At 35.8% G+C, this 27,647-nt stretch overlaps 2 protein-coding genes across 2 annotated transcripts; one reads left to right on the forward strand and one right to left on the reverse strand.

Moving 5' to 3' along the window:
* Nucleotides 1–4,166: 4,166 nt before the first annotated feature.
* On the reverse strand, nucleotides 4,167–14,977 carry LOC131785100 (nucleotide sugar transporter SLC35D2). Its single transcript, XM_059101942.2, has 13 exons — nucleotides 14,771–14,977; nucleotides 14,633–14,666; nucleotides 12,904–12,990; nucleotides 11,990–12,057; nucleotides 11,473–11,544; nucleotides 11,008–11,076; nucleotides 10,273–10,343; nucleotides 9,869–9,900; nucleotides 9,023–9,115; nucleotides 8,511–8,578; nucleotides 8,007–8,085; nucleotides 7,118–7,200; nucleotides 4,167–6,535 (listed from the first exon to the last, which is right to left on the reverse strand). Exons 1-13 carry the CDS (start codon nucleotides 14,881–14,883, stop codon nucleotides 6,424–6,426), a joined length of 981 nt encoding a protein of 326 aa, XP_058957925.2. The 5' UTR covers nucleotides 14,884–14,977; the 3' UTR covers nucleotides 4,167–6,423.
* A 156-nt stretch (nucleotides 14,978–15,133) lies between these two features.
* LOC131785078 (transmembrane protein 59) lies at nucleotides 15,134–22,258 on the forward strand. The gene is made up of 6 exons (XM_059101925.2): nucleotides 15,134–15,302; nucleotides 15,476–15,581; nucleotides 17,842–17,939; nucleotides 18,415–18,679; nucleotides 19,714–19,895; nucleotides 21,056–22,258. The coding sequence occupies exons 1-6, from the start codon at nucleotides 15,153–15,155 to the stop codon at nucleotides 21,188–21,190; spliced, it is 936 nt and encodes a 311-aa protein (XP_058957908.2). The 5' UTR covers nucleotides 15,134–15,152; the 3' UTR covers nucleotides 21,191–22,258.
* Nucleotides 22,259–27,647: the final 5,389 nt, after the last annotated feature.

The raw sequence follows: 27,647 nt of genomic DNA on the forward strand, positions 1-27,647 counted from the left end.
TTGTGATAGTCCTGAATATCAAGCGTAGTGATGTGTAAACCGTGACGAAACTACCTCAACGACTCGCAGCTATTGCGATATATAGTGACCACAGGGTCACCACACCAACATTTAACTTAACTACTCAAACATAAGTTCTTAACCACGAATATTGTACAGCCAGTAGTAATGAATAATTATTGGTATATTAATCAATGAAAGACATCGTAACTGTTTCATAGACCTGATTTGGTCCAAAGACAGTCGGCCATGTCGAATTTCGATCTTGCATTGACTTGTCCAGAATTCAGGTCAGTGAAGACAAATCAATTCACGTGGTGCATCATTATCGCAGTTTTCTCATTGGCCTTTTTCAAGTTCTTAGTGTGTATTGAATGAGATTTCTAAAAACGCTTTTAGTATGTTACCCCTTCCGACATACTTTCCAAATAATAGGAGTTTCACAAGATGAAAGAGCTGTCTGCTGACCTTTCAGAATTTGTAGAAGACACATTTTACATCTGTACTGGAATAAAACTTTCAGGCTGAAAAAATTGTAATAACGGAAAAAGAAATTTTAACCTCTCGGAAGCGTAGAAAGAGATTACAAAGAACTGGCCACAAGTACTTCTGTCAGAATGAAAAGTTGACTAAATAGGCCAGTATTCTTTCGCATTATCGCAAGGATGAAAAGGTTTCCATACATACATCAAAAATGTTTTTGGAATACTCTTATTATCACATAATATCTCCATGAACAGCTCTAGCTTAGCTGCCAACACTTTCTGTACGTTTTTTGCATTGTTAGTAGTGTAAATTTGTATTATCATTTTTGACACTCCTAATAATAGGTGTTACATTGTGTGGCTTAACATTTTGTAAAAGCGACCATTTGTTTAGTGCGTTTTCCTGCCGCGAAATATATTCTACTAAGTTGTTAACAGACCTTGAATTTTCTCAAAGATAATTATCCGAGGTGCGAGAAAACTAAGGACCACAAAGGACTAAGCAAATGCGAACGCAAGGGGTTGTGGGACGGGAAGTGAAAAAAATCGCTCTCGCACGCTCTTCTCATGATTCCTCGATTTCTCAAAATTCCTCGCTTCCGTACTGTGTCAAAAAAATCGATGAATAATCAGCAAAATAATGGGTCCTTGCAGATTCTAATCTTAACTTTGGTGGAAGAGGGTTCTTACACTGTCCCTTGTGTCATGGCGAAATTTTTTGTTTCGCTATGTTTTTAGGAATACAAACCCTGTAGATGTAATTGAAGGCAAAAAGAACACGTAGATTTATCTTTCAAGAGAAAAATGTTCCTCTCCGTACACATCGCCGGCTATCAAGTGTATTTTTGGCTCAATCACCGTTTGTATTGTTTGGCGATATGATGGAACTGGTTGGAGGTACGGTTTAACTTTTTAAGTCCCAGGACCAATTTGTAATTCTCTTCTTTGAGTGCCATTAATTTTATTGATTCCTCGATAAAAGAATCGTGTGCGATGCTAAGTTTTCACCCTCTTCCTGATAAGCTTGTCTGTTGTCATAGCCTGCTTGAAGGATAAAGTATTTTGAAATCACAAGGAGAAGTAAGCGGTGACTGTCATTTCTGAGTGCTGAAAGATCAAGAAGCAATCATCTCTTCGTACTTATTTGCTTAGGGTTAGGGCTAGGGTTAGAAACTCTTTACGGTGGACAATTTTCGTTATCAACCCAGTTGATAATACTAAACTACCCTTTTTTCAATTAATATGAAGATGGAACATTCATATACTGTAGTTTATTAAGTTACATAACTCCGATGTACTTTGTGTAACCCTGTTATGCTTCTCAGAGCGGCCAGTGTCCTGCAGAAGACTCTAACATCGCATGATTAAATCTGTTCTTACTCCTGTAACAATGTTGTTAAGAAAACAATTGGATTCAGATGTTTTCGCTTTTCATGTGGTGAGAGCTAATTAGTGGTTAATGTTATTATGGTTATCTGGATGTAGACCTGTAAACCAATTCTTTATTCTTTATTCTTTTCTGGGTTTTTCCCCTGTATTTTTTTAGGTAAATATACCACATGAACAATTTGACTTGACTGGCATACAATAAAAATCAACTCTTCATCAATTAAAAACTTTTGGCGAGGCTTTTAACTGCCCCGATCAAAGTTTTGGATAATAGTGATATGACTGTTATAACCCACCGAGTAATTTTTGCGCGACTCTATGGGCTACTTAAGCAAAATCACCCAACAGTTATCACGCAATTACCTTTATCTACTTCGATATTTGCCTATCGATTATTTCCGTCGAAAAGGAAACATAACCAATAAGAAAAAAGGCTGCTCAAGAGTTTCAATTCATTTTTGTTTCTTTACGTGAAAGAACACCGAACTCGTTTTGTAGATTCCAGGGAAAGTGACACTATAAAGTTGATTCATAATGCTGCTCCGGAAAGAACAAAAAAGTCAATAAATTTGCTGTTAACATGCGATACTGAGGGATTATTAATAAAACAATCCTCTCTCTGGTACGTCGACTAATATTTCCATGGCTGAGAGACTGTCCTCAAAATTCACAGCTTCGCCTCTGGGCCAAATATTCTTTGTAGGACAATATCTCAGCCGTAGCCATTATCGGCCCAAATACCTTCCGCCTGAAGGGGTTTATTTACTAGGCACTGCAGTATGCTCAATTCGATCAAATTTGAATTAACTTAGAAAATTCTGATAGCTTTATGAGAGAAAATTTGGTTCTAAGTTCTAAAAACAGGCTCAGCTAGGTGCATTAGAAATAAACCGGCCAAGAATAACCATATATATAGAGAAGAAGTCAAGCAGACTCCTTATAATATTGACATGATTCCGATGTAAAAATTTTCTCCATCCCGTCTCTACAAAGTGAACCAACTTTTAACCCTATTGGAACCTCTTCTAATTAATCACACCTTAACCTCTGTATAAACATTTTCCATATTGCACATTTCCTTTAGCACTGACAATGATAACTTCTTTAACAACCACGAACTTCTTCAGTTGGCCATCGTTTCCTTTATCCTCGAGCACTTAATAAGGATGATTGAATCGGAAGTAATACTGTGACGATAAATTTCGTAGATAATCGAAGTCGATTTTTAAAGCACTTTAACACAGGTTTGGTATACTAAAGTACTGCAGTAGATTCTGAAAATATTTATTTCATTCTGGCAGCGTGAACCACTGAATAACAATAGCAATTTCGTCCTCACGTCCTAAAAAAAAATGCCACAAAGTGTCCTTATGTTTAGAAATTAGTCACTGGGTCGAAGTAAATCTGATAATAGATGACAACAGATGCTCGGGTAGGGGGATTACTACATGGAAACGTAGACTAGTATTTACAAAACTATTATAATAATACAGTATCCAGTCATCGAAAACTCTCTCTTAAGCGACCATTGCACGAAATTTTCTCGATTTCTAAATTATAGAGGCAAGAAATTTTAAAGTCTCTTTCTTTGTGTGTCCAACAGCGACCATACACAAGGTTATACGAATCTCTTGCATCGCTGAGGTTTCACGGAGATCCGTTTTACAGAATGATGGAAATTGATTCGAAAAATAACTTTTAAGTGAGAGCGCAAAATCCATGAATGAATTAAAAAAGTAGCGTACTGAACTAGTTACTAATTCAGAAGACTCTTTTGTAAAGTGAGATAAGAAATATTAGAATTAATAGATCCGAGCGGTTTGATTTTTTGCATTAATTTTTTGCTTATGCGACTTCTTGTTCGTGCACAGGGTAGGTTACCATAAGATAGAATTGAATGTGTACACTCAATTGCAGAAGCGTTGGTTCCTAAATCGTATGATCCATGAGCGATGTGACCCAAGAGCGTTATGGGAAATGTTTGCACAGTTACGTAATTAGTGCTTTCCTTTTTCTATTATTTATGAAAAACCTTTTTTTTCTTATGAAAATTCTTTCCTTTCAGGAAAGCTTGGTTGGCTTCCATCGTTTAGCACGTGCAACTTTTTGTGGTTAACGCGTACATGAGTACCCATCAAGCTATTTGTCCTCGTCGTTCATTGCAAACGATTTTCACGTTTCAATGACTTTGCAATCGGGTGTGTGCAGTTATTACATGTATGTAATGCAAGTCACCCTTGTCTGTACGTTAAGTTAGAAATGTCAAACGCCAACTGTTAGCAAATGCTGCATTTTAATGATTTTGGCAATAACACCCTACTATCAGTAGTTTGAACAAACCAGATTTTCCCAATACTTAATTTTTTTCTCTGTATTTCAAGGAATACCCATAAAATTATGTTAACTATATATGTCCCAAAAAATATACTTGTCAAACTAATTATAATATCAAGTTAACCAAAAAATAAAATTTGCTTCCAGATTTCTTCAATGGGGAATTTTTTTTGACTTAGTTTAGACTTGAGAATTCCCTTGTTTCCCCAAAAACCAATCTACCCATGATTCCTCTGAGGCATTCAGTACCCAGTCCTCGGATTCATCATGTAATCTGGCTCATGGAGATTTAATGATTGTTCTTCCCTTCTTGATGGGACTAAAATCACAAATAATCTCAATTTGCTTCTTAGGCTGGCAAACCCAAACCACAATTGCAGGAAAAGTATTACATGTCTCACTTTCATAAATAATGATGGGGTAATATCTTAAATCTTGATTTAAAATATGGTAAATATCATTTTATCTCCTGAAATATAAAACAAAGTTTCTTTAAGTAAACTGTTGGGGTTAGACACCATGAGCCTAAAAGAATTCTTAGAACATAACACAGTGTCATTAGTTATCTATTGACAAGTAATAATAATTTCATATCTACTCGTAAGTTATCCACTGACAAGTAATAATTTTCTCACATCGAAGTAAATTGCGTTCTGCAAATGTGTCCAAGACAACTGTACATATCTTATAAGAACCTTTGGTGAGTAGCAACGCTGAGTGTTTTGAACGAGTGTGTCGTATTTTGAGGAGCCGGCCTATCTAATACGTAATTTATCATCCAAATGCTTTATTTTGTGCGCATTTCTTATAAGGCGTATAAAAGCGAAGCAGATAAAGAAGCGTAACTCGTGCAGCCGACTGGTAGAACAGGTGTTTTTATAGTCCAAAATAACCAACTGTCCAATATCGGGTGATTTTGCTCTCGACCCGCGCGTTACTTGTGCTCTGCTTAATGTAGTTGGACGATAAGATTTATTTAGTTCCTGCGTAATTTTCAACCTGACATATAAAAGTATACTCTATCGTCAGAGATTAAAGCAATTCCGTGATGCAGATGTAAACACAATAAAATATGATAAGTCATTAAAAATTGGATCAATTAATTATAAAATTCAAGAGGTTTCATTGGCTTCACCATCATGGGTTATGAGCCATTATACCATGTGCGCATATGAAGACGAGTTAAACCCAAAGTGTTTTTGTACATAATAACATTCCGTTTGTTCTTACAAAATGAATTTGGGAAGATTTATCTATATTTTGGGGCATTTTAATTACCACCGCTTGTGGGATATGAGATGAAAACAGCCAAATTATCCCTGCGGGCCTTGGCCTATCATCTCATATTCAACAAACGCCCACGGAATAGTTGCTCATTAACCGGTGATTTTTTATCTTCATACATGACAATATTTTCTTTAAAATTAATGAGATGTGGTTGTGCATGGAATTTTTTTCTTTCACTCTTAGGTGCCTATTTAAATACGGAAACTATTTACAGGTTGAAATTATTTAAGATGTTGGAAGTGACATCTAAAATCACTTCATGAACCATTTTCACCCAAAAATAATATGTTGGAGCAAAGTCCCTCGTAATTTAATCAAGTTCTAGCATAGGCAGACCACACTATGTGTTTGTGGTTAATAATTGTTGACATTAGATGAACAAAATCTACGAGGGTTACAAATAAAGCTCTGAAAATTGCATATCTAAATTGCATCTCCGCCTGAATATCTCAATAAAGTTAAATGAAATGTTGATCGACGCATTTGTGATATTTTTTAGCCTTCATCAGACGTTTGAAGCGTCTTTTTACAATTATTAACCTCAAACCCATAGTGCGATCTGCCTGTGATTCTAGGTCTCAAAATTCAGGCCAACAAAAAGGGAACTATAAATTATGATTACATATGAAGCAAATTGTAATAATTATCACCAATTTGTTTCAAAATAAATATATCATCGAATCGGCGTCTAGTGTACAATCTTTTACGCGTATCCGTAACACATAATTTTGTGACCAGTCACCATTGTTCCCAATTAGCGACGCCACGAATTTCAACACCGGAACAGCTTTGCAATGGCTTTGATGCAGAAGCTGAACTTCACGCGTACCAAACTATATGTCCTATACTTTATTACACTGAAGCCTTGTATAAGACGTGTAAGATGTGTGTCAAATTGAGAGAAAAGTTGCAGCACTGTTTCTAGCCATTAAGCAGTGGCAGTCTGCTTTTTTGCATCACTGCTGGCTGTTGCACCTTGAGTCGAGGGAGGATCTTTTTCTCTGAATGTGATGTATGAATAGATCACACTTCCAAAAACACTGCGTGGAGAGTAGCAGACATTTGTTTTAAGTATATGCTCATGGAAATGCAGATTAAAAGTAATTAAATCATCTCTACCATATAGATGAATGTTGGTCGGTAAAAGAAGACAATCAATTATGTCTTCATGTTTTGTTGTGTTGCTTTTGTTGTTGTTGTGGTTGTTGTTGTTGTTGTTGTTGTTGTTATTGCTTGTTCCAAACCTATGGGTTAAGTTATCTTTTTTATTATTTTTTTCTATTTTCCTGTATTTTTTTGTTTTTGTTTGTTTGTTTTTTTGATAACCCACAGTGTACTTCTCCTCTCTTTAACAAGGATAGTAATAAACTTGGAGAGTGTGCGTTCCCACAAAAGAATACTTTACTGACAGCTAATTTTCAACTAATCATATCTATCTTTATTGAGTCACTTACAGCATTGAGATCAGCTAGAACATTTTCTGCATGACAATTCTGTCCGTTAATCAATTGACAGAAATGAAGCAAGCAATTTGCATTGTTGGTGTTACTGTGATTTAGTGTCATACGTCTACATGAAAACTTGCTAAAACCATTTTATCACTGGTACATTTTTGCCCTCACCTTACATTGAGCCCCATAAAGTTTCGCACTGAAAAGACATAATCTCCTCCAAGGAACATACCCAAGTAAGTCACTAAAATATTCTGGAAAGAACAAAATATCCTAGTCATCAAATTGGATGCATTGACAACACAGACATAATAATCATACTATGTAATCTTGGAACTCATAACACATCACGAGATGCTGAACAACATTTCCAGTTGCATTTCACACACACTCACACATGAATTTAACATGCAACCCTTAACCTCTACGGTACCAACAAGGACAAATTGTTTGACAATCAAGAGCTTAAAAGGTGATTTTAGATATATGAAATTCATATATTTGCACTGCGGTGAAGAAATGAGATTAAGAGATCCTCACAGCTAAGAACACTACTGAAACGAGTAGTTGAAAATAGGACCTGAAAAAAATTCAGGCTAGTATGGGATTTGAACCCATGACCTCTGTGATACCAGTGCCGTGCTCTACCAACTGAGCTCACAAGCCAACTGGGAGCTGGTCAATGTGTTGGGTCCAAATAAACCATCCAAGTGATGAAAGGTGAACTTGGATGTTTTATTTGGACCCAACACATTGACCAGCTCCCAGTTGGCTTGTTAGCTCAGTTGGCAGAGTGCTGCACCAGTATCACAGAGGTCAGGGGTTCAAATCCCATACGGGCCTGAATTTTTTTTTAGCTGCGAGGATCTCTTAATTTCGAATCAAGAGCTTGTTTAGTCAGCAATCGTTTCCTATATTCTCGTATCCTTAACGTTTGATTTGGGGGTGATACTGTAAGACATTCGATGTGTTATGCACCCCCACAGCTCTAAGGGTTAAAAGAGAATCAATTTAGTGTGTTTAAAACATCTATACTAGAAGATGTTTTATGGCAGTTTACCTTCAGACACCCAACAATTGTGGTAGTGAGGGCAGAATTTGCTTGAGTACACAGTACTATAGAATACATCAAGATAAACCTAGATTTGGATCAAGAACAGTTCAAGAGATGATTTCATGATGTTTGTACACACTCAAGACATGTACACCTCAATTATTATCAATGATAACCAAGGTAATTAGGATATGGGAAAAGAAATCTTTTTCACAAAAATCAAAAGGCATGATTGGCAAGATGTTATTTAGTAATTAATGGGCAGATAAATAATTGTAATAGATGGAACTTAATTTTTCTGATCCAAATGGAAGTCCAAATGATTAACCATTTAAAGACAGTTCATTATTTTCATTTGGAAGAAAAAAAATAAATAAAAAAATAAAAAAAGGGAAAATTTTAATCTCGTAGAAAGACCTGACTCAAACTTATTGTCAGAGGAAAATTGCTGGCTGAAGTAAAGAGAGTTGCGATCACACAACATATCATTACACATAATAGTTTACTTACCCCATAATACAAGAGGAAGTGAAGTGTAAAAGAAATATTGGATCTTTCCAGTTATCAAATTGTAAAACCTAAAAATACCAGGCAGATAAAATTAATCAGGTCACAATACTGTCTCTATCAATTATTTACTGATCATGCCAAGTAGTAGTTGCTGGCTCATAAGAGCCTCCAAAGTAAGTACAAAGACTATGTGAGTATATTAAGTTTAGATAGACTTTTTTCATTACCATATATTTATGATACAGAGTATAACATAAATTACCTACAGTGTTAGGATTAGTTAACAGATGATAGTTACATAATTATAGAGTCTGTTTGACATCATTTATTTAGTAAACAAAAGTCTTATTAATTTGGTTTGTACAACAGTGATCTATTACTGCACAGACCCATGGCAACATGGAATATATTACTAAGCAGTGGCTCAGATGAATTAAATTTATGTTCTACTAAGGGTATCAAAGCAAACAGATCTCCTTGTGACTGAGTAATCATGTAATGGTTTATCTTACCTTATCAAATTCTCCTGTAAAGTAGGAAATAAGAAAAGCTGGAAACAGCATAAACATGGCATTGTAAAACAATAAACCATATTTTCCTAGTTCCTAGATGTACAAAAAAAAGTTTGTTTCCATGAATGATACAGAAAAGCTGTTCAAATTGTAATTTATTGAAACTGACTTCAGTCATAAAACCGTCTAGCCCATGCTGTAATCTCTGATGTACTGCTATGCTGTAATTAGGTCAACTTTACAACTTTAATTTATAGTATCAAGTAACTCAAGGTCAAGATGTTTGGTACTGGCTTATGCAGACTTTTCTTTTACAGAGAATACATGTACAGTAAAAGTAAAAGCCAGAAGTGAAAACTTTTGCCTGAGTGAGCAACTTTGCTCGGAAGACCCCAGATTTCTGAGAACAAGAGCCTTCAGGCACCCAGTGATTCATACAAAAGAAAGAATTGACATGTATAGCTTTTTTGCTATTTTTAAAATTTTTTCTTGGGGGGGAGGGGAGGGGGGAGGGGGAGGGAATTATTCTTATGGACCAGGGCAAAGAGAAGGTCTGCAGCTTTAGGCATTCATTGCATCTCTCATGTTTGAACTCCAGTCAGGGTTAATGATCTGTGAAACTGAGTAAGACTATTAAATATACTTTCTGGGCTTCCACCATAGTGTAAATCAAACTGGCCATAGAAAAAAGCTAATTGATAAAGAAAGAGTAGAATTCCTGAACTCTCTGACCAAGACATTCTCCACACTTATAAATTGATAGTATCTACTACAATCATTCAAGAGCCAAGGTCTATAATTTACTTTATTGAGTTTAACAGCAATCAACACATGTACATCACTTGCCTTTGACTCTAACTTTTTCTTGACAAAAACACCTGGTGTATGAGAATTAGAAGTAATTTCACTGATACAAAATTTATCTACGTATATGATCTTAAATTTCACCTAATAATAATTAAAAATATTAATAATAATAATAATAATAGGGATTTAGCAGTGGACATTTCATGAGGTCCAATGTTTCCTCGCATAACTCAAATTTCGAAAGTTGGTTTTAGTGGAGGCAGGAAAAATTGAGGAGCCTGAGCAAAACCTTCAGAGAAGGGACAACAAACAACAACAAACACAACCTACAAGTGCAGGAATGTAACCCAGGCCCTAGCAGTAGGTGGTGTGTGCCGTTCTTGTGCATGTAGCTTGGGAAACCCCTCTAGCACATACAAAATATAGACTGTAACTGTACTCACCATTTGCCGCAGTGAGAACATCATTGATGAGTATATATATATAACCAGTGGCATCAAATGCAAGATCACCACTGAAACAAGAAAATACGTATTAAACATGAGGACTTTGTGATCTTTTCAAGTACAGATTGTCAAGTATTACATTACTTTCACATGCACTGTGGTCAACAGCCACATGTTGGCTTTCACCAACAGCTTCAGAAAGTAAATTTTTACATGAAAATTGAACTGTCTTCCAATGTGTCAGTTACTTCTATGCATATAAATTATACAATTCTATATAAATGAAACATGATGAGAAAAAATACAAAAACAAAACAAAACAAAAAAAGGAGAGGAACACTCAGTGTGTACATCAGCAATCTGAATACCCAAGTGTTATCTAAAACTTCCCCATAATCATCACAAAAACAACAACAGACACAAATAAAACACATTCCAAATTGCTATCTCATGGCCACTAGCTTGTATCAATTGAAAAAAACATATGAACATGTGTTAACCATTCTTCTCATGTATTGACGCATATAGGAAAAAGGTTGATTACTGGTACATGTAACTGTGTGGAGTTCAATTTATCTTTTGTTATCATCTACAGGAACATATATGACGGAAGCATAGTCATGCTGTTACTAATATGAAAAATCCAACATCTATCATACTTTAACCATTCTTTCCATCTAAATTTTAATTTTACGAATCATAATTTAGCAACACAAATTTTTTATTGATTACCTTGCTGCCATAAGGGCACCGAAAATCATAAGGAACACTGTAGCCTGCACTTGAAAGGTTGCCTTTGACCTAAAAATCATTACAGTCAGTTTAGGTCATATGTAGAAGAACTTTTATTTAGTGTTCAGTATCTAGACTACATACATGTATCTCATGTGACTTTGAGACCAGTACACAATGGAGTTCATGCAGAGGAAAAATACATGAAATCAGTCCCAGGTTTCATGGCAGTGTGCTGTGTTCTAAGGGGTGACACTTAACTTCTTACAGTGTCTCTCTCTCTGTCCCAGGCATGAATGGGTACCAGTCATTCTGTCAAAAAGGGCAGAATGGGAAAAGGAATACTCCTCACTACTTCATATCAAAGAAACTGGGGGAGGCTTCAGTCAGGCCCATAGGCAAGATCTCTTGTGCAACCATTTTTTTTTTAATGTTCTTTCACTGTGAAGTGAGCCTGTTACTCACCCTAACAGCCACACCTCTCCTATCATAGTAAACAAAATGGAAAACCTTCGCAGGACAGTAAACATGGGAAGGCTGAAAAACAAACAAAATATAGCATAGTTATAATCTAAATGATAAAATTCCAATTTTATTAATTAACCTACATTTAGCAAGTTTAAGGAAAAGGAAAACAAAAGTATTAATTTAAATGATATTTTAACCCTTTCACAACCATACCATGATTTGAAAGCTAAAATTCCCTCAACTACATGTAATGGTTATATTACCTTTAATTTATTTTTTAGGGGGGTGGGGAGGGTAGACCTTACAAATTGGCTTTGCTCAGATAGAATATTCCCTTAATTGATTCTTGTTGTTCTTTCTCCTCAACTGTTAGTAAGGACTGAGTTTGATATATTCTAATAACATGTTCTCCTGAGAAAATTCACTCCTTCCTTGATTTCCTCAGGTAAGTGGGCTGCTGACAACCATCAGCGCACATATAACACAAACTGTTAAAAACACTGGAACCACTTACTTGAGTCTCTTAGTGCTTCCTAATCCAAAAACAAGATTGCCAACATAAAATAATGGAAGTGGCCAAACCTGAAAATATTGTGTAAATGGTAAAAAAAAAAAAAAAAAAAAGAGAACAGAAAATGAATCCCCTATACATTGAAAATGACAATTTTAGACATTCTTGTATCTGATGTACAATAATTTAACTTCAAAATTATCCAGCTAAGGATTACCATGTGCGTGAGGTGTATTGGTGTCATTCAATTTTGGAATTATTCCCAAACAAAGCAAAAGCAATGAATTCAAAATAATTCAAACTTCATGATTGAGACCAATTAACTCACCATTTACATTTTTTTTAATCCTAACAAAATAATTTTTTAAAGAAAATACACTGCCTACAGTACAGCTCAGAGGTACTTGGCCCAAAACGCATGTAAAAAAGCATGCACACGCACGTAGATCACAAAAAACAAATTTTGAAATTAATTTATATCAAAATTTATATAATAAGCTCAGTTATGCACGCGTTTTGATTGGTTCTCACTTATGATCTATTGGAGGATAGGCGTATAGATGACGTCATTAAAACTTTTTTTAATTCTTTATTATATAAAACAAATAGATTCCAAGTTGCCGTGTGTCTGTTCAGTAATAGATCACAGAGGACGTCAAAATGTGGTAAGAACATCAGTGACACACTCGGCTGCGCCTCGTGTGCCACTTTTTTGTTCTTACCACATTTTGACGTCATCTATGATCTATTACTGAACAGACGCATGGCAACTTGGAATCTATTTGTTAATTCAATCGCTATTTTGTGAATGTCAACAAGTAAGTTAATCCATTAGTTGGTCTCAATAAAAATTGACTGATGAGGTGAAAATATTCATTGAACATTAAAATTACATAGTAAATGACTGTACAACTTACTTTTTGAAAAGTTGACAGTGAATAATCTGGAAATGAAACAACACCACCTAACTTCAGGCAATAAAGGACTACAACTGTGGCAAACATCTATTGATGAAAAATAAAAATAAAATTTATTTATATGGTTAGTGAAATTTTACCCTGATTCTTTTTTTTTGATTCACAATATCAACATTAATGAAATTCCTAAGAAATAATGATGGTGGGTTCTTTTTTAAGTCTGACAGTAATACTAGGAAGTAAAAGGCTGAAAGGCCTTTCTGAATGCTTCCAATGGCAATTAAACTTGCTTGTAAGATTTACCAACTCAGTATTTGCAGTTTTGATGCTCAACCACTGATCTTAGAAGAGCTCAATGTGGTGGTCAGGTTATCAATGGTAAATTTAACCCCTCCAACTCTAAAGAGTGAGAAACATCTACATGTAACTTCTCCTGTACAACATCACCCCCAAATCACACACAAAGGTCACGAGAGACTAAAGAAGCTTTCAACTGTTAAACTAATACTCCAGTTCTTAAAAAAATATGAAGAGAACAGTATGGAAAATTTTCATACTGATGTTAGGGCATAAAAGATCAAATCATGAATGGTTTGGTTCAATTTCATCACTCATTCATTTATTTGTTCTTAGTGGAGTTACAGGAAGGGGGAGGGAAGAGTTTGACCCTTTCAATGACAAGATTTCATCAGTAATTCTTGTAAGTGACTGCCATACAATTCCTAGAATTTAGTTCTGAGAATTTGTTATTGGATCAACTAATAATCCCCTAATTGATATTTCTCTTTATTCTCATCACTTTTCTGCTTTACACTATAGGGATATTGAAACGAGAAATTCTGTCTCGGTCACTCATGGGAGTTCAAGGGTTAAGAAAACAAGGCCACTAACATTTACATGTACAGGTAATTTGAAATAATACTTTAACCCCTGAGAGTGACTAGCATCTAATTTCTCCCCACAGTATCACCCAGAATCAAACATTAAGGTTATGAGAATAAAGGAAATGATCAACAACTAAAAAGGTTCTTGATTGTTAAAAAAATTCTCCCTTCAGCACCTAAAGAAATGTGATAAGATCAGTATGGAGAACATGCACACTGATGTATCGGTGTGAAGGGTTGAAGAATGAGGAATATATATCATAAAATGTACAGTTGCAGTAATATCATTAATCAATATGATTTAAATACAGAACAATAGATATTATTATATTTGCCTTATTTTCTTTTATATTTGGTATGAAAAGAACATACGAAACATGTATGAAGAGTGGATAATTTTTTACAAAGCATGTTTTTATTGACAACTTATTCACAAGTTTCTTACGGACAGTTATGACGTCTTAAAATTTTTGAAATTTACAAAAGAACTCTTTATGTCATTATAAATATTATTATTTTGGGGAAGGAATCGCAAAGCCAAATAATTCATGTTACGTGGCGCTGCTTGAAACACATAGCAAACAGTCTTACTGCGATAGGAGGTCTGTCTTGGGCATCTGAGTAAAAACTACTGTTCATCAAACACGATTAAAAATTCAGAGTCAAAACAGCATCAGACCACTATGTCTCAAACAGTCTAGATGTATACATTGATAAGTTCTTAAAACGGTCGTGCCCCAAGAGAAAATGATTTATGGAACCGACAGCAACAACAAATCAGAATCTAATCAAACAAGAAACCAAATTCATGGCCTATTAGCGCCACGTACACGCGGCTACGTTACCTGTCCAATTCCGAGAAACTGGAACGATGGAAACCTATAAAATACAACAGGAAAATTTAGCCGTGCCGACATTTCGAAGCTTACATCAGAGCACTCATTCAGGAATAATCACTTTACATAAGAAATTAATAAACTTACTTGTAAGTTGTCAAAACAGTTTTGTTGATTACCACGATCAAAAAAGAGCAAACGCCATAAAACAGAGCAGTCGATATTCTAGTGAGAGCTGAAGCTCTTTTTCCCTCCGTCATAATGCTTCCTAAAGTAACTTCTCGACAAAATCTTTATATTGGTTGCTAACCTACGGATCGAAAATGTCCTCTCTTCATTTCTATAGTAAATATCGCAGACCAGTTTGAATGGTCGCGATCTGGAGCCCAGGGTCATTTGGCTCTTTGTCAGCGGTATGGTCGCCATAACATTATCGGACGATTGAAACCGCTGATGAATGAAACCTGTTTTTCGTGTTTAAGTCACGTGATTTGTATTCCAAGAGTTATCGACAGGGAACCAAACAAAGATGGCTACTGGTGCATGCTGTCTTCACTTTTTGCTTGCCTTTGTTTTGCTCTCGATCTTGCAGTGTAGTTTCGCTGATGAATCGTCGGGTATCTTAGATGAGTGCAAGGAAAGCTGTGAGCGGAGCTACCCGTTACATACATACCCAAAGGTAGTAAATCGTAATCTATAAATTATGAAGTTGTTTGCGTACATTTCTGAATTCTGTTGAGGATCTCGCCACTCCTTGCTGGTATACAAAGCATTTATGTAGCAGCTGGCACTTCTTCGCCTCAGTGTGGTTGAAATTAGGATTCTTATTTTTTTTCTCTCTTATTAATTCAGGAAGAACCTTCGCTTGCTTGTAAGCAAGGTTGCCGGCTATCTGCTATAGCACAATTGAAGGCTGGATACTCAACCTCCGAAAATTTTACAGCAGTCTGCGTATCAGGTAAACTTGTAGTCCGTTAGATAAGCCATGCTTTCAGTTTGGCTAGATCTTATTCTTCACTGAATTGAGAAGAAAACTAGTGTGTTAAACATGCATTGTAAGTTGTCTGTACAGGGTTGAAATACGCATTTTTATTTTCCAACCTTGTTTGTTTTCGATTCAACCGAAGATTTATTCAGGAAAAATTCGGGAGATTCTTTTAAGTCTGTCTTCGTTGCCTGGATACATATTGTAGCTGAGGCAGCAGCATTTATTTGTTTGGGTATAAATCCTTTCATGGGTATTCGGTGGGAAGCTTTATAAAAATGATGGACAACCACACATTCTTAAGTTAGGACAGGGGACAACTTTTCCTAGTTGCCTTCAACGCAATTTTACAAGCCAGTGCACGTTTGAGATGATCAAGCGGAGTATCAAAACCATTTGATTAAAGATGATGTGAAGTGTTATCATTTTTTATAGCCTTTGATGTTTCCCGTAGCTTGCTCTATTTTGTGCACGAGAAGAATGATTTTTTTTCCTTTGTTTCTGATTCCTCATTTAAGTCTACAAATATTTGAATATTAAGGTAACTGTAATTTTTTTTCCACTCTCTGTCGGCCTGATTTCATAAAAAAACTGAAGCCGGATGCATATTTCTGCCTCTTGGTTCTTTGGGGTTATGGAAATATTTAAGATTCAACAAATGTAAATTTGTCCATGTGTTATCAAATAACAACCCATATACAGTGTAGCTGTTTTTAGTTTTATGCAGGAAGTGTCAAATTTTTAGTTTGACCAAGATGTTTGCTTTCTGTTGGTCATTTTTGAAACCAGAGCATTTGCATCCCATCTTAGTTTTGAGACATTGCTTAAAAGGGTCCCATTTAAGAAGACGTTACTAAACTTAAATAACACCTGCCAAAGGTGTTGCTGGTAACTACTTGCACATTCTCTTGTCGTAAACCTTTTAAGAAACCAGGGAAAAGTTTCATTAAAATATCATTAGATGAAAATGATGATTATGTTATTTTAGTGTCAAGCTTAAATCAGTTTCCCTTGTGCTATGTGAACAGATGTTGTAATATACAGTGCAGGCTCAGTGGTGTAACATGTTTAAATGATTTTTTTTTTCAAAAAAAATTACAACAAAATTTGGCACATTTACCCGCAAGTGCAGCTGTGATTTCCTTTTTTGTTTGTTGGGTGTTTTCTGTTTTTCTCTTCATGATAAAATCATAAAAAAATTTATTTCCTCGAGAGTTACTCCTTAACTTCACAAGGCTATTTTTGTTTGGGAAAAAAAATTAAGTCAGAAGATGATGCAATTTTGGAGATAACAGGTTCTTTGAATTAATGGTTAATAATTCAAGTGAACAAGAAAACTTTTTTAGAAGTTTGTATAAATTTCAATGATTGTCTTACACCTTTCTTCATTTTGCAACTTAGTGCAAAGGTTGCCTATTTTCTTTATCCATTCACTGACACAACTGCTAATTGTAGAAGTAAACAGGATACTTCTTCACATGATAAATTTACCAATGGCAGGTGTGTCAATAGCAGCTGTGAAGCGGGTGGAGTTGTTGAAGATTTTTGTTTGTTTGAAGGAAACCTTAAGGAACTCTTTCATTCTTGGGAGTGACCAAAAATAAATTCATCCTTACAATGTTAATATATTTTCAAGTAAAAAAGTGACAAGAAGGAAGGCAAAATAAAAATCTGGGGATATTGTTTGATTTGACTATAAATTCTTAAAGAGTCTACATGTAGATCTTCCAAGTTTCCCAACAGAGCCCAGACATTCCAAGGAACATAAGGTTTTTCGAGCCTTCAAAACTACCCTCTTGTTGGTCCTCTGGCTATTCTAAACCCTCTATTTGCAACTTATTGTACTTAACCCTTAAACCTTTAAGAGTGATTAGCATCTAATTTCTCCTTACAATATAACCACTGAACCAAACATTAATGAGAATAAAGGAAATGATCACCAACCGAAGAAACTCTTGATTGTTAGACAAATTCTCCTTGTCAGCACCTTAGAACAGTAGGGAGAATATGAATACCGTTGTTAGGGTGTGAAGGATTAAACCACTGCTAATGGCCCAGCTTGCAGTAGGTAAAGTGTATCTTTGTACTTGTACAATGCAGCTCAGTGTTCAAGTATTTAGGGCAAAATGTTGATGTCATGGGCTTGTTTCGTTATGGAGACTTATTTTTTTTGTCCCCCTCTCATGAAGAAACTACATGTAACAACATTTTTCTTTATGTATTTTATGTTTAGGCTGTAGAGAAAGTTATGAAGAAAGTGAAAGCCTTTATGCCTGTGTTGTGGGATGTAAATCACAACCTCTCATCCCTTCCCCAGAGACATACCTGGAGGTAGGTTGTTTTTAAAACAAATCATAAAAATGATATAGAATATTTTATGCAATTTTCAACATGTAGTCACCATAGTTTACTTCGTCCTCCCTTCAGAGTGCAAGTTATGAAAGGAAACCTGCATGTTGTTGCTTTATTTCAATCTCTTTAGATAGCACTTTTGCAAGATTGATGTCTGAGTATGGTTAAACTTTCAAATCTGTGGCCTTCTCTCAATCTCTCTTTTCCTTTCCCCCCCCCCCTTGTTTTCCTTTCTATTGACCTCATTTTCAGGCACAGAAGACCAATGGATAAAATGGGTATATTTGCTAGAAACCCTTCATGTAGAGTCCACTGTATGTAAAAACTGTATTGTTTTATACTGATTTTGTACATCTTTTGAGATAACAATGGTGCAAATAAATGAGAAGCTAACTTATTAACTCTGCGCACAGCAAGAGTCAAAGCTTATGCAAAGTACATAAATTTATTTCAGGAAAGAATGCCAGATCAGTGGAGTTTCAGGACTTACATGGTGTATGTATACCCAGTGTTGGACGTCAGCAAGTATTGCCGTGGGTTCATGAACAGAGTTGGATATTACTACAGGATGTCATCATCCTATTATTACAGCTATGGCGATAGCAATGGTATCAGCATAATTGAAATTAATGAACCACCACGAGAGTTTATCACAGTACAAAAGTTTGATGAAATAGATGTTATCGAGAATGATGATCCACAAGTAGCCAGATACAGTGGTGAGTTATATGCTAAACCTGATTGTGCAAAGAGTGCCATAGTAAATTACTTCATGTACCATTATGCCTTAACCCTTTAACTCCCATAAGTGACCAAGACAGAATTTCTCCTTACAATATCAATACAATATCACACAGATAAGTGCTGAGAATAAAGAAAAGTATCAATTTAGGGATGATAAGTTGATCCCATACTAAATTCTCTGAACTAACATCATAAGAATTATATGGTTGACAGTCAGGAGAATTACAAAGTTGATCTGGAAGTTAAAGGGTTAAACTCTCAGAAGGGATCAATAAGGAACTTCTCCCTGTAATATCTTTACAGTGTCCAGTAATGCAAACAGGTCTTGAGAATACTCAAATTTATCAGGTAGAAGTTATCTTGATCTAACACCAGATGCTCTAAACTAGGAAATGTCTCGCAGCTTGAGGATAATTATTAATCAAATCTTGGGAGTTAAAGGTTTTTTACAAATTTTAAAAGGAGATGTTTGCCTATATGTAATGGATTTGAAATAAATTTCCCACTTACTGAATTAAGACAATCCATTTAATAACTTTATATGTACCATATAATCATTCAAAGTGTCTTCAATTGTGCAAACAGCTTTAACATTTGAAACAACCTTTTCAAAAACTGCCTTGTAACATAGCCATGTACACAAAAACTGCATCACATATATACAGCTCACAAACAATTGTAATACTGGTGTTCACCATTTGAGTGATGAATGCCTTAGTGTGTAGCTTCCAATTTTTTTAAACAGTGCACAACAAGTTAGATTTTTTAATTTAAAATAGAAGTATCCATGTTGTATTTTTAACAGATAATTATCTGATGTCAGAATTACATGTACATGTACAGGCTGTACATGTACCTATTGGATCTGTTGAATGGCTGAGATGAAAATTGTATAATTTCTAGGGCTTTAGAGACAGTTGTTGTCACCATTATCTTAGTTTTCACTGGTAGTGTAGTAACACTTGGCTTTCGGGTCAATTTACAGTACACACTCTATTTATTTTTTCAGATGACAGTGATGATTCATACTCTAGCACTGTTGTTAATAGAGGACACCAGTGGCTTCAATGTGTTTCACAGCGTTCAGGCCTTCCATTCTGGTTGTTATCGTCCACCCTTTTCCTGTCCATTTTCTTCTTGATATGGTTATGTTGTGCTACAGCGACTACTACTCCTAGAGAAAAGGGCAAGGTACAGTCTGCAGTGTTGTGTACTGTGTTGTCATAAAAAAAAAAATAATAATAATAATACATTGTAGTATTAAACTTTGAACAAGAAACTGAAGTGATACAATCACTGTAAAGCATGAGGCCCTTCTTCTGAGCATTTTTCTTCTTTCCCGTGAGTGACCTAGACAGAATTTTTCCTTACTGTATCTATACAATATCATGCAGACAAGTGATGAGAATAAAAAAATATCAATTATGGGATTACTAATTGATCTAAAACCCAAATTCTCCAAACTTACATGATGAGAATCATTTGCCAGACAGTAAGGAGAATTACTAATGAGATCTTGTGAGTTAAAAAGTTAAGAGCAGGGCTATTGTTACCTACAGTAATATTGGATATTTTCTGCTCCTTTGCATAGAATTTGATTGGCTACTTTTGATAAAGAAGCAAATTGAATTAAAAGTGATGTCATTCAGGGAGTGTCACAGCATAAGTTCTGTCAAATTAAATTGTTATGCTCTAGACATACTATGATTAGTCAAGAGCCTTCAGTCAAAAGACAAAAGACAAAGTTGACACTATAAATGAAAAGTCTGCAGTGGATATTGCATTGATCATGCCAAGTTCAAAATCTTCTAAGTTTCTAAGCCCCTCATCCTTTTAGTGTCATTAAACGTTTGTAGAAACTCAAAATGGCTGAATACTTGTAAAAAATGTAAATTTAAGCAATTACTGAATATGGTTTTGCATGATATCATGCTTGACCTCATCCAATAGTTGCTTGTTATTTTATGGGAAGGTAATCTTGAGGTAAATCTGAGCCTTCTTATTGGTTCTTTGGTACCTGATCCCTCAGAATATACAAGTTCAGTCTGAGTGCTATATAGTACACTACTCAATAAAATTGCTTGCTTGAGCTGTAGTGACAAATACTGGGCCTCGTCCTTCGCTGCTTTCAGTCTGTACTTGCACAACCTTGGGCCAATATTCACCTGTACAGCCCTTTTGCTTGATTGTAAAAAGTTCTATTCATTTTACAATTAACATCAGTTTTACAACTCTCAATTTCCTTGTTAAGTGATCGTGCAGCTACAGTAGTTGTTTTAAAACAGGTTGCAAAATTTTGTCATAATCATGATGTGTTACTGATGTAAAACAAAATGATCTACTTTGTTTAGGCATCTGTTGTTGGTGAGCTTATGCTGTTAGATGACGATAGTCTGTTGGAGAAAATGCCGCTGGTTACAAGTGATGAGAATGAGGAAGCAGGCCCACTTCCTGTCAAACTACACATTGATGCAACAGTGCTGTAATGGAAATTTGATCAGCAAGTCATATGGCTGTGATCCATGAAGAGGGAAATAGTTACTTAGTTTATGTCTGAATGGGTACTTCAGCTTCCTTACTCTCTCCATGTTGGTGGAGGCCTATACAGATTAAGCATGGCTACCATATAAATTTAAGGACGTTGTCTACTTGCCTCAAGGAAAAAGTTTCATTGAATTAGTTAAACCTTATTCTTTTTACTCCTCTTCAGTCACAGCATATAAATTATAGTTCATCTTATCCTCTCTGGTACGAAATGATCTTTGTTTGTAAGAGGAATTACCTGTAATGATGAATCGCAATAGTGTTTTACTTCGAGAGGGACTTGTAAAAGACTGGTTTTTCCGGTTTGTTTGTTTTTCCTTTTCTTTTTGCACACAGCTGATGCTCATGTGCTGTAACTGGAATACTTCTTAAAGGGTTTACGAACTACAAATATGAATGATAAAAATTTCTGAAGCTAATTAGAATTTTGGACAAGAAGATTGTTGGAAGATTAATGCTATCAATGTTTGGAAAGTAGTGACTGAGTAGTTATGGAATGAATCCTCTTTTATGCCTTGTAACTTATTTCTGTAAATAGAATCAACAACACAGCTTAACTATTGCATAGTAGGGAGAGATGTTTGAGTAAATATTTTAACTGCACAGTTTTCGACTTAAATCACTGTATTTTGACCTAAAAGACATGCTCAGAATTATTCAGGATTATTAGAGGTTAGTGTTAGAAAGTTCCTCTCTTGCAAAATGTCACTTCCAACATATAATCTCATTATATGAAATTTAAGGGGTGAAGTTACCCAACTTCTTCTCATGAATAATAATGTGTACTCTGTTGATCTAGATTGTCATTACTTTGAATGAAGATGTTTTTTTTCCTCTCTCTTTCTTTAATTTTCCCCTTTATTTTAATTTGGTTATGTAATTTATTAATAAAGTTTGCATTTAGGAGGGAAAGAGACGGTTTTATAAATAATGAGCTTAATTTGCATGAGTTAAACTTTTGGAATGTAAAACAGTTAGAGGTTCAAAACCAAATAAAAAAAAAAAAAACATTGCCTAGTACGTAGATTATTGTAAAAATCTTGCAAAACTCTACATGAATTTTGATGGTTCCGACCCATTATTTATCAGAGAATAAACACGCAGGTAGATGGTACATCAAAATTTGGGATTTCTGTTGTCTCCATTACCCAGTCACCAGGAGTTTTGAATTTTTTTTGTTGTTGTTGTTGGTAATAGTGTCGATCTTGTAGCAGCATTGAAGAAACACTCTTTTGTGGTTTACTTGGTCGTTAGTTGTTTGTCTTTCCCGCTCTCTGGTGTCAGAAGTGATAAGCAGTTCCGAGGCTCCCGTTACTCCTACCTTCTCCTTTCCTGTCGCCTGTTTCTATCGGGATGGCGAGTGCTTTCTTTTCGTATTCTTTAGCCTTGTGATATTCCCCGAGGGAGTCGAACATATTTCCGAGGTTCCCGTTACTCATACCTTCTCTTTTGTGTCGCTTATTTCTATTGCGAAGGCAAGTGCTTTCTCTTGATAATCTTTAGCCTTCTGACACTCACCAAGAGGGTGGAACGCAGGGATTAGATATCAGTTCCTAGGTTCCCGTCACTCTTACCTTCTCCATTCCTGTCGCCAATTTCATTGCCATGACAAGTGTTTTCTCGTGACATCCTTTAGCCTTCTCAGGATATTCGCTAAGGAAGGGAGTAGAACACGGTTCCGAGGTCCCCGTTACTGGTACCTTTTCCTTTCCTTTCGCCAATTTCTATAGCGAAGGCAAGTGCTTTCCCGTGATATTCTCTATTTTTCTGATATTCGGCTAGGGAGTTGAACACAGTTCCGGGGTTCCCGTAACTAGTTCTTCTTCCTTGTCGATCGCCAATTCCCATCTTGATGTCAAGTGCTTCCTCGTGATGCTCTTTTGCCTATTACTTCTCACTGATTTTATTAAAAATTACATTCTAAGTCTTCCATGAGCCACTGCTACTTCTCTGCCATGGCCAGCCGTTTTCATGATTGCGATGGCGCTTTCAAAAAATTAGTATGCTCCACAAACCGACCGTGTGCTCGGTATTCGTCTCCCTCTTGTATGGTTAGCATTCCAGCATGGTGGAGCGTGTCAAGAAGTTAGGTTGCGAATCTTGCCGCGTATATGTCACTATAGATGGCGTAGAATGCATTGAATATATTTAACGCATTCTACGCCACCAATATTTCTTCAGAGATATTAAGAAAAATACCAGAGTTAACATTATGGAGTAGAATTGTATATTCATTACCAGTGGCGGATTTAGGGGAGGCGCCCCCCCCCTCCTTATTTGGTCAAATTAAAAAAAATCGCAGAGGAAAAGAAAGCCGGCAGGGCAAGCGAAACAAAACCGGGCCCTCCTAGCTTAAGGTTTGCATCCACCACTGATAACATAGCCAAGTAGCTTGTAGGTCACGATCAGTATTTAGAAGAAATGTGGCGACATGTAAACAGTATCCAGACTGTTTTTAAGGTTTCTACATGATTTTTCATGACTGCTGTCTCCTGTGTGTGAAGAAGAATGGTCGATTTCTCATAAAAAAATCAAACAACGTAAGATTGCAGAAGAAAATAAAAACAAAATTAAAACCAAAAAAAAGTGGGATTTTCGACAAAATGTAATACTCGCCAAATCGAACCATCTTGGGCAATTTGTGAATGAACAACACAAAACAAAGCAAAATAACTGTGCTCTAGATAAAAAAAAAAAAAAAAACTTGAAATGGAACTACGCCGCTTTCCAGCTTCCCAATAATTTATGTAAAATAACCTCATGCGAATTTCTGTTCTTCTTGCATCAAAATTTCCCGTTACTTCCGGACATGATCTGATTCATGCATAAAGTGTGTCTGCTGTAACTCTCACTTTCTGTCAACTGTTCCACTCATAACTTCTCCCTGTAGTACCCATATATTATACAACCAACAGTTTTGGAGAATGAAGAAACTTATCAGCTGGAGGGTGTTATATTGATGTAACACTTCATTCTCTAAACTTATTTACAGTGACATTTACGGCAATTGGAAAGGAGACTTGGTAATCAGATCTTGTCAGTTAGAGGCCCAATATTCAGTTAATAGTTTTATCCTGCAGACTGTTATATGCAATATAACTTTACCAAAAATTTTGGATTGTTTAGGGCCTTAAATCGTCTTCTGTTGAATGTTTAATTTAAAATATTTCAGTTTTGCAAAGTGGGAAAAGATTTTTTCTAAAATCACACTTTAATACTGCATTCCTTTTAAGTCAGAAAAGTGTCTTTTCTAGTATTCTGATCGAGTGGCTGTGGAAGCTAAGAGTAAGTAGCAGAAATAAAGCTTTCCCTGCAAAACAGAAACGAGTAAGAATTTATAGTGTGGAAAAAGGTAAAACAAAAGATCGCTAAGAAAATCTTTAACGGAACTCCGTCTCTTTCCCGCTTCCGATGGTCTAAAAAGAACGTTTTTGTTCCTTTTACTTCACAATTTCTCGTCCCCACATCTAATTCATGCAACGTGTGTCTGCTTTACCTCTTTCTCTATCAGACTGTTCAACGAATAACTTCTCCCTACAGTTCTAATTTATTATCTAGCCAACAGTTTTGGAGAATAAAGAAACTTGTCAGTTGGACACTTCATACTCCAAACTTATTTACAAAAGTGACATCTAAAGTCGGAAACTGGAAGGGAGACATTGTTATTAAACTTGGAAGTTAAAGGCTTAATAATGAGTTACTCGTTTTATTCTGCAGAATATTAAGTTTAAGTCTATTTCTCTGCGATCAATCTTTACCAAAATCCAAGATTATTTCGGACATTTAAATCCTCTTGCTGTTGAATGTTCGTTCCGAAACACTTTAGTTTGTAAAGTGGGAAAAGATCGTTTATAAAATCCTATTTTTTTTTTACTGCTTACCGTATTAGTCAGAAAAGTGTCTTGTTTAGTATTCTTATCCTAATACTAAGAAACCAAAATTAAGAGACTGAAATGAAACTTTCTCTGCAAAATAAAATATATGACAGCTTGGTGGGGGAAAAACAATCAGTAAACCAAAAAGGGAACAAGGGATAGCAAGTGTGTCGAAGACTTTGTGATTCGTGCGCATGTCAGATGATGAGTGTGAACATTATGTCAAGAGCTAGATGCACCGCCTGTTGTGATTTTGGGACATTGATCGGTTTACATAGTCAACGCAACCTTGAATGACCTTTTAAATCAATACTTGGCAACAACCAATCACAATGTAGAGAATATCGTATAAGAGAGTGATTTCTTACTAATTTTGCAAAGTACCTCTTTACACAGCCGTTGTACATAAGCGAATACAAGAGTGGAATAAAACGGTTTGATTGAGTCTAGTTCGTTAGAACTAGTAAACAAGGCAAAGTTTACGAAAAGTGAAACAGTAATTGTTGCTTCGTAAAGTAAAGCATGCAGCTGAATTTATAAAAAAGAATCACCAGCTGATGTTTATTTAGGTTATGTTACGAGGGGCGAATCTAACCCCACCCCTGAGGCGCCGAGAAAGAGTGAGTTCCCCCTTGAACGTTATGTCCTGTATTGACTGAACAGAAAGGCGGGGCCGGGAGGGGGTGAGGATTGGTAATGGGAAATCGACCTTCGATCTGGTCAGAGTGCACGATATGTACCTCTTGAAACCGTCATCTTCCTACAAGGGACTTCCTCGTAATAATTATTCATAATCAGCTTACGTTAAATTGGGCATCAACAGAGTTGCGTTACTTAAGGAAGTGCGTCACGTTCTATTGATTCCTCTTTTTCTGGGGCGCAGAATTTCCTTAAAGTGAAAATATTACTTTACAGAGTAGACGAACACTGCCTTTGCTTGAATATACCAGACAGAAACATGGATGGCTAAATCTAGGAGAGTTTGACTCGGATTGGGCAGGGCTTTCATTTTTCAGACGCCGTAGCCGTAGCTTAGCAACATCAGTTAAAGTGCGATTGACCAATCGTTGACTCCACTCAGGTTTCCCTGAAAAATACTCATAATCTGCCCTGCTCTTGAAAGCGAAGAGGTAGGCCTCAGATTAACTGAATTACATAAAAAGCGTATTACGATTTCTTTTTCACAACGTAAAATCATAGAGTTTGTGTGATCATGGAAACTGAAAGCAAAACTCAAGATTATAATGGATACCCTGACACATGCATAAAAAAAGAATACTACATTTTTCATCAATATGACAAAGGAGTGGGGACCATACTTCAAGGGGTCCACAGTTGCCAAGACATTTCCTATTTCTTAACTGGTAAAATAACAACTTTTCAGTAACTGAAGTCTAACCTGGGAGACTCCACTAGAACTTAGCGGGTGTAGGTTTCAGCATCTTTTTGGGTGCATGAGACTTTAGCATTTCAAATTTCGTACCTTAGTACTAAAATGTAATCCTTGAAAAGATCTCTTTTTCAAAGGATGTACACCGTCAACGATGATAGCTTTACCAGCCTTGAATGAAGAGATTTTTTTGTTTGTTTGTGTGTTTGGTTTATTCTTTTTTTTTTTTGTTTTTTTTTTGTTTTTTTTTTTTTGCAATGTGTCGGGCAATCGCTTGAAGGGAGGGTATTGCGTAATGCGTCATACGAAAACATATTCGTTGCGAAATGTGGCTTAGAAAGGTAACTAAAACCGTCGGAGAAACAAAAGGGGGGCGGGAAAAGGGACGACAGAATTATTTTGATCTTAAATAGAAGCTTATTGCCAGCATTTTAGTGATCGTTAATCAAATATGTAAATTACTGTTGCAATTGAATGTATCAAGTTGCGAATCTATAAATACAAGAAACACTCAACTAATGCATTTTTGGCACGCAAGAAACGCGACTTTCGCTCCATGTAAACATCTACGACTACAAATAGGAAACGAAATCGGCTACGGCCAGCTAATACAGGCTTCTGATCAGTAATGATCTCAGTTTTTTTTTCGTGATCCTTCATTGCTTCATTGTACGAAAATTGGCCCCAACGCATGTTGAAGAAGTTTCTTGTCATCAATGATAGATGATGACATTTATGAGTTAATTAAGTAAAGTTATTGTTTTGGAGGCAAAAAGCATGAAATTGGAAAAAAAAGAAAAATAGTTCAAGAGTTTCAAGTGTCCTTTGATCCAAAAGTAAACAACATCTAGTCACGTCACACACTTCGGAAAAAAAAAGACGAAGATCCCACTCTGAGAATAAAAAAATAAGTTGCATGTGATAATTTTCCTTTTTTTCTAGTACTGGTAGTAGTCAATGTTAATCCTTAATTCCTTTATATCAGTATGCATATTCTCCTCATTGTTCTCCGACAGTTTCTTCGGTATTGAAAAGGAGAATTTGTTTAACAGTAAACGGAGCACCTTCAGATATTGATCATCGCCTTTATTCCTATGACCTTATGTTTGATTCACCAGCAACATTGTGAGGAGA

This window comes from Pocillopora verrucosa, chromosome 12 (genome assembly GCF_036669915.1).
Source record: "Pocillopora verrucosa isolate sample1 chromosome 12, ASM3666991v2, whole genome shotgun sequence".
Lineage (NCBI taxonomy): Eukaryota > Metazoa > Cnidaria > Anthozoa > Scleractinia > Pocilloporidae > Pocillopora > Pocillopora verrucosa.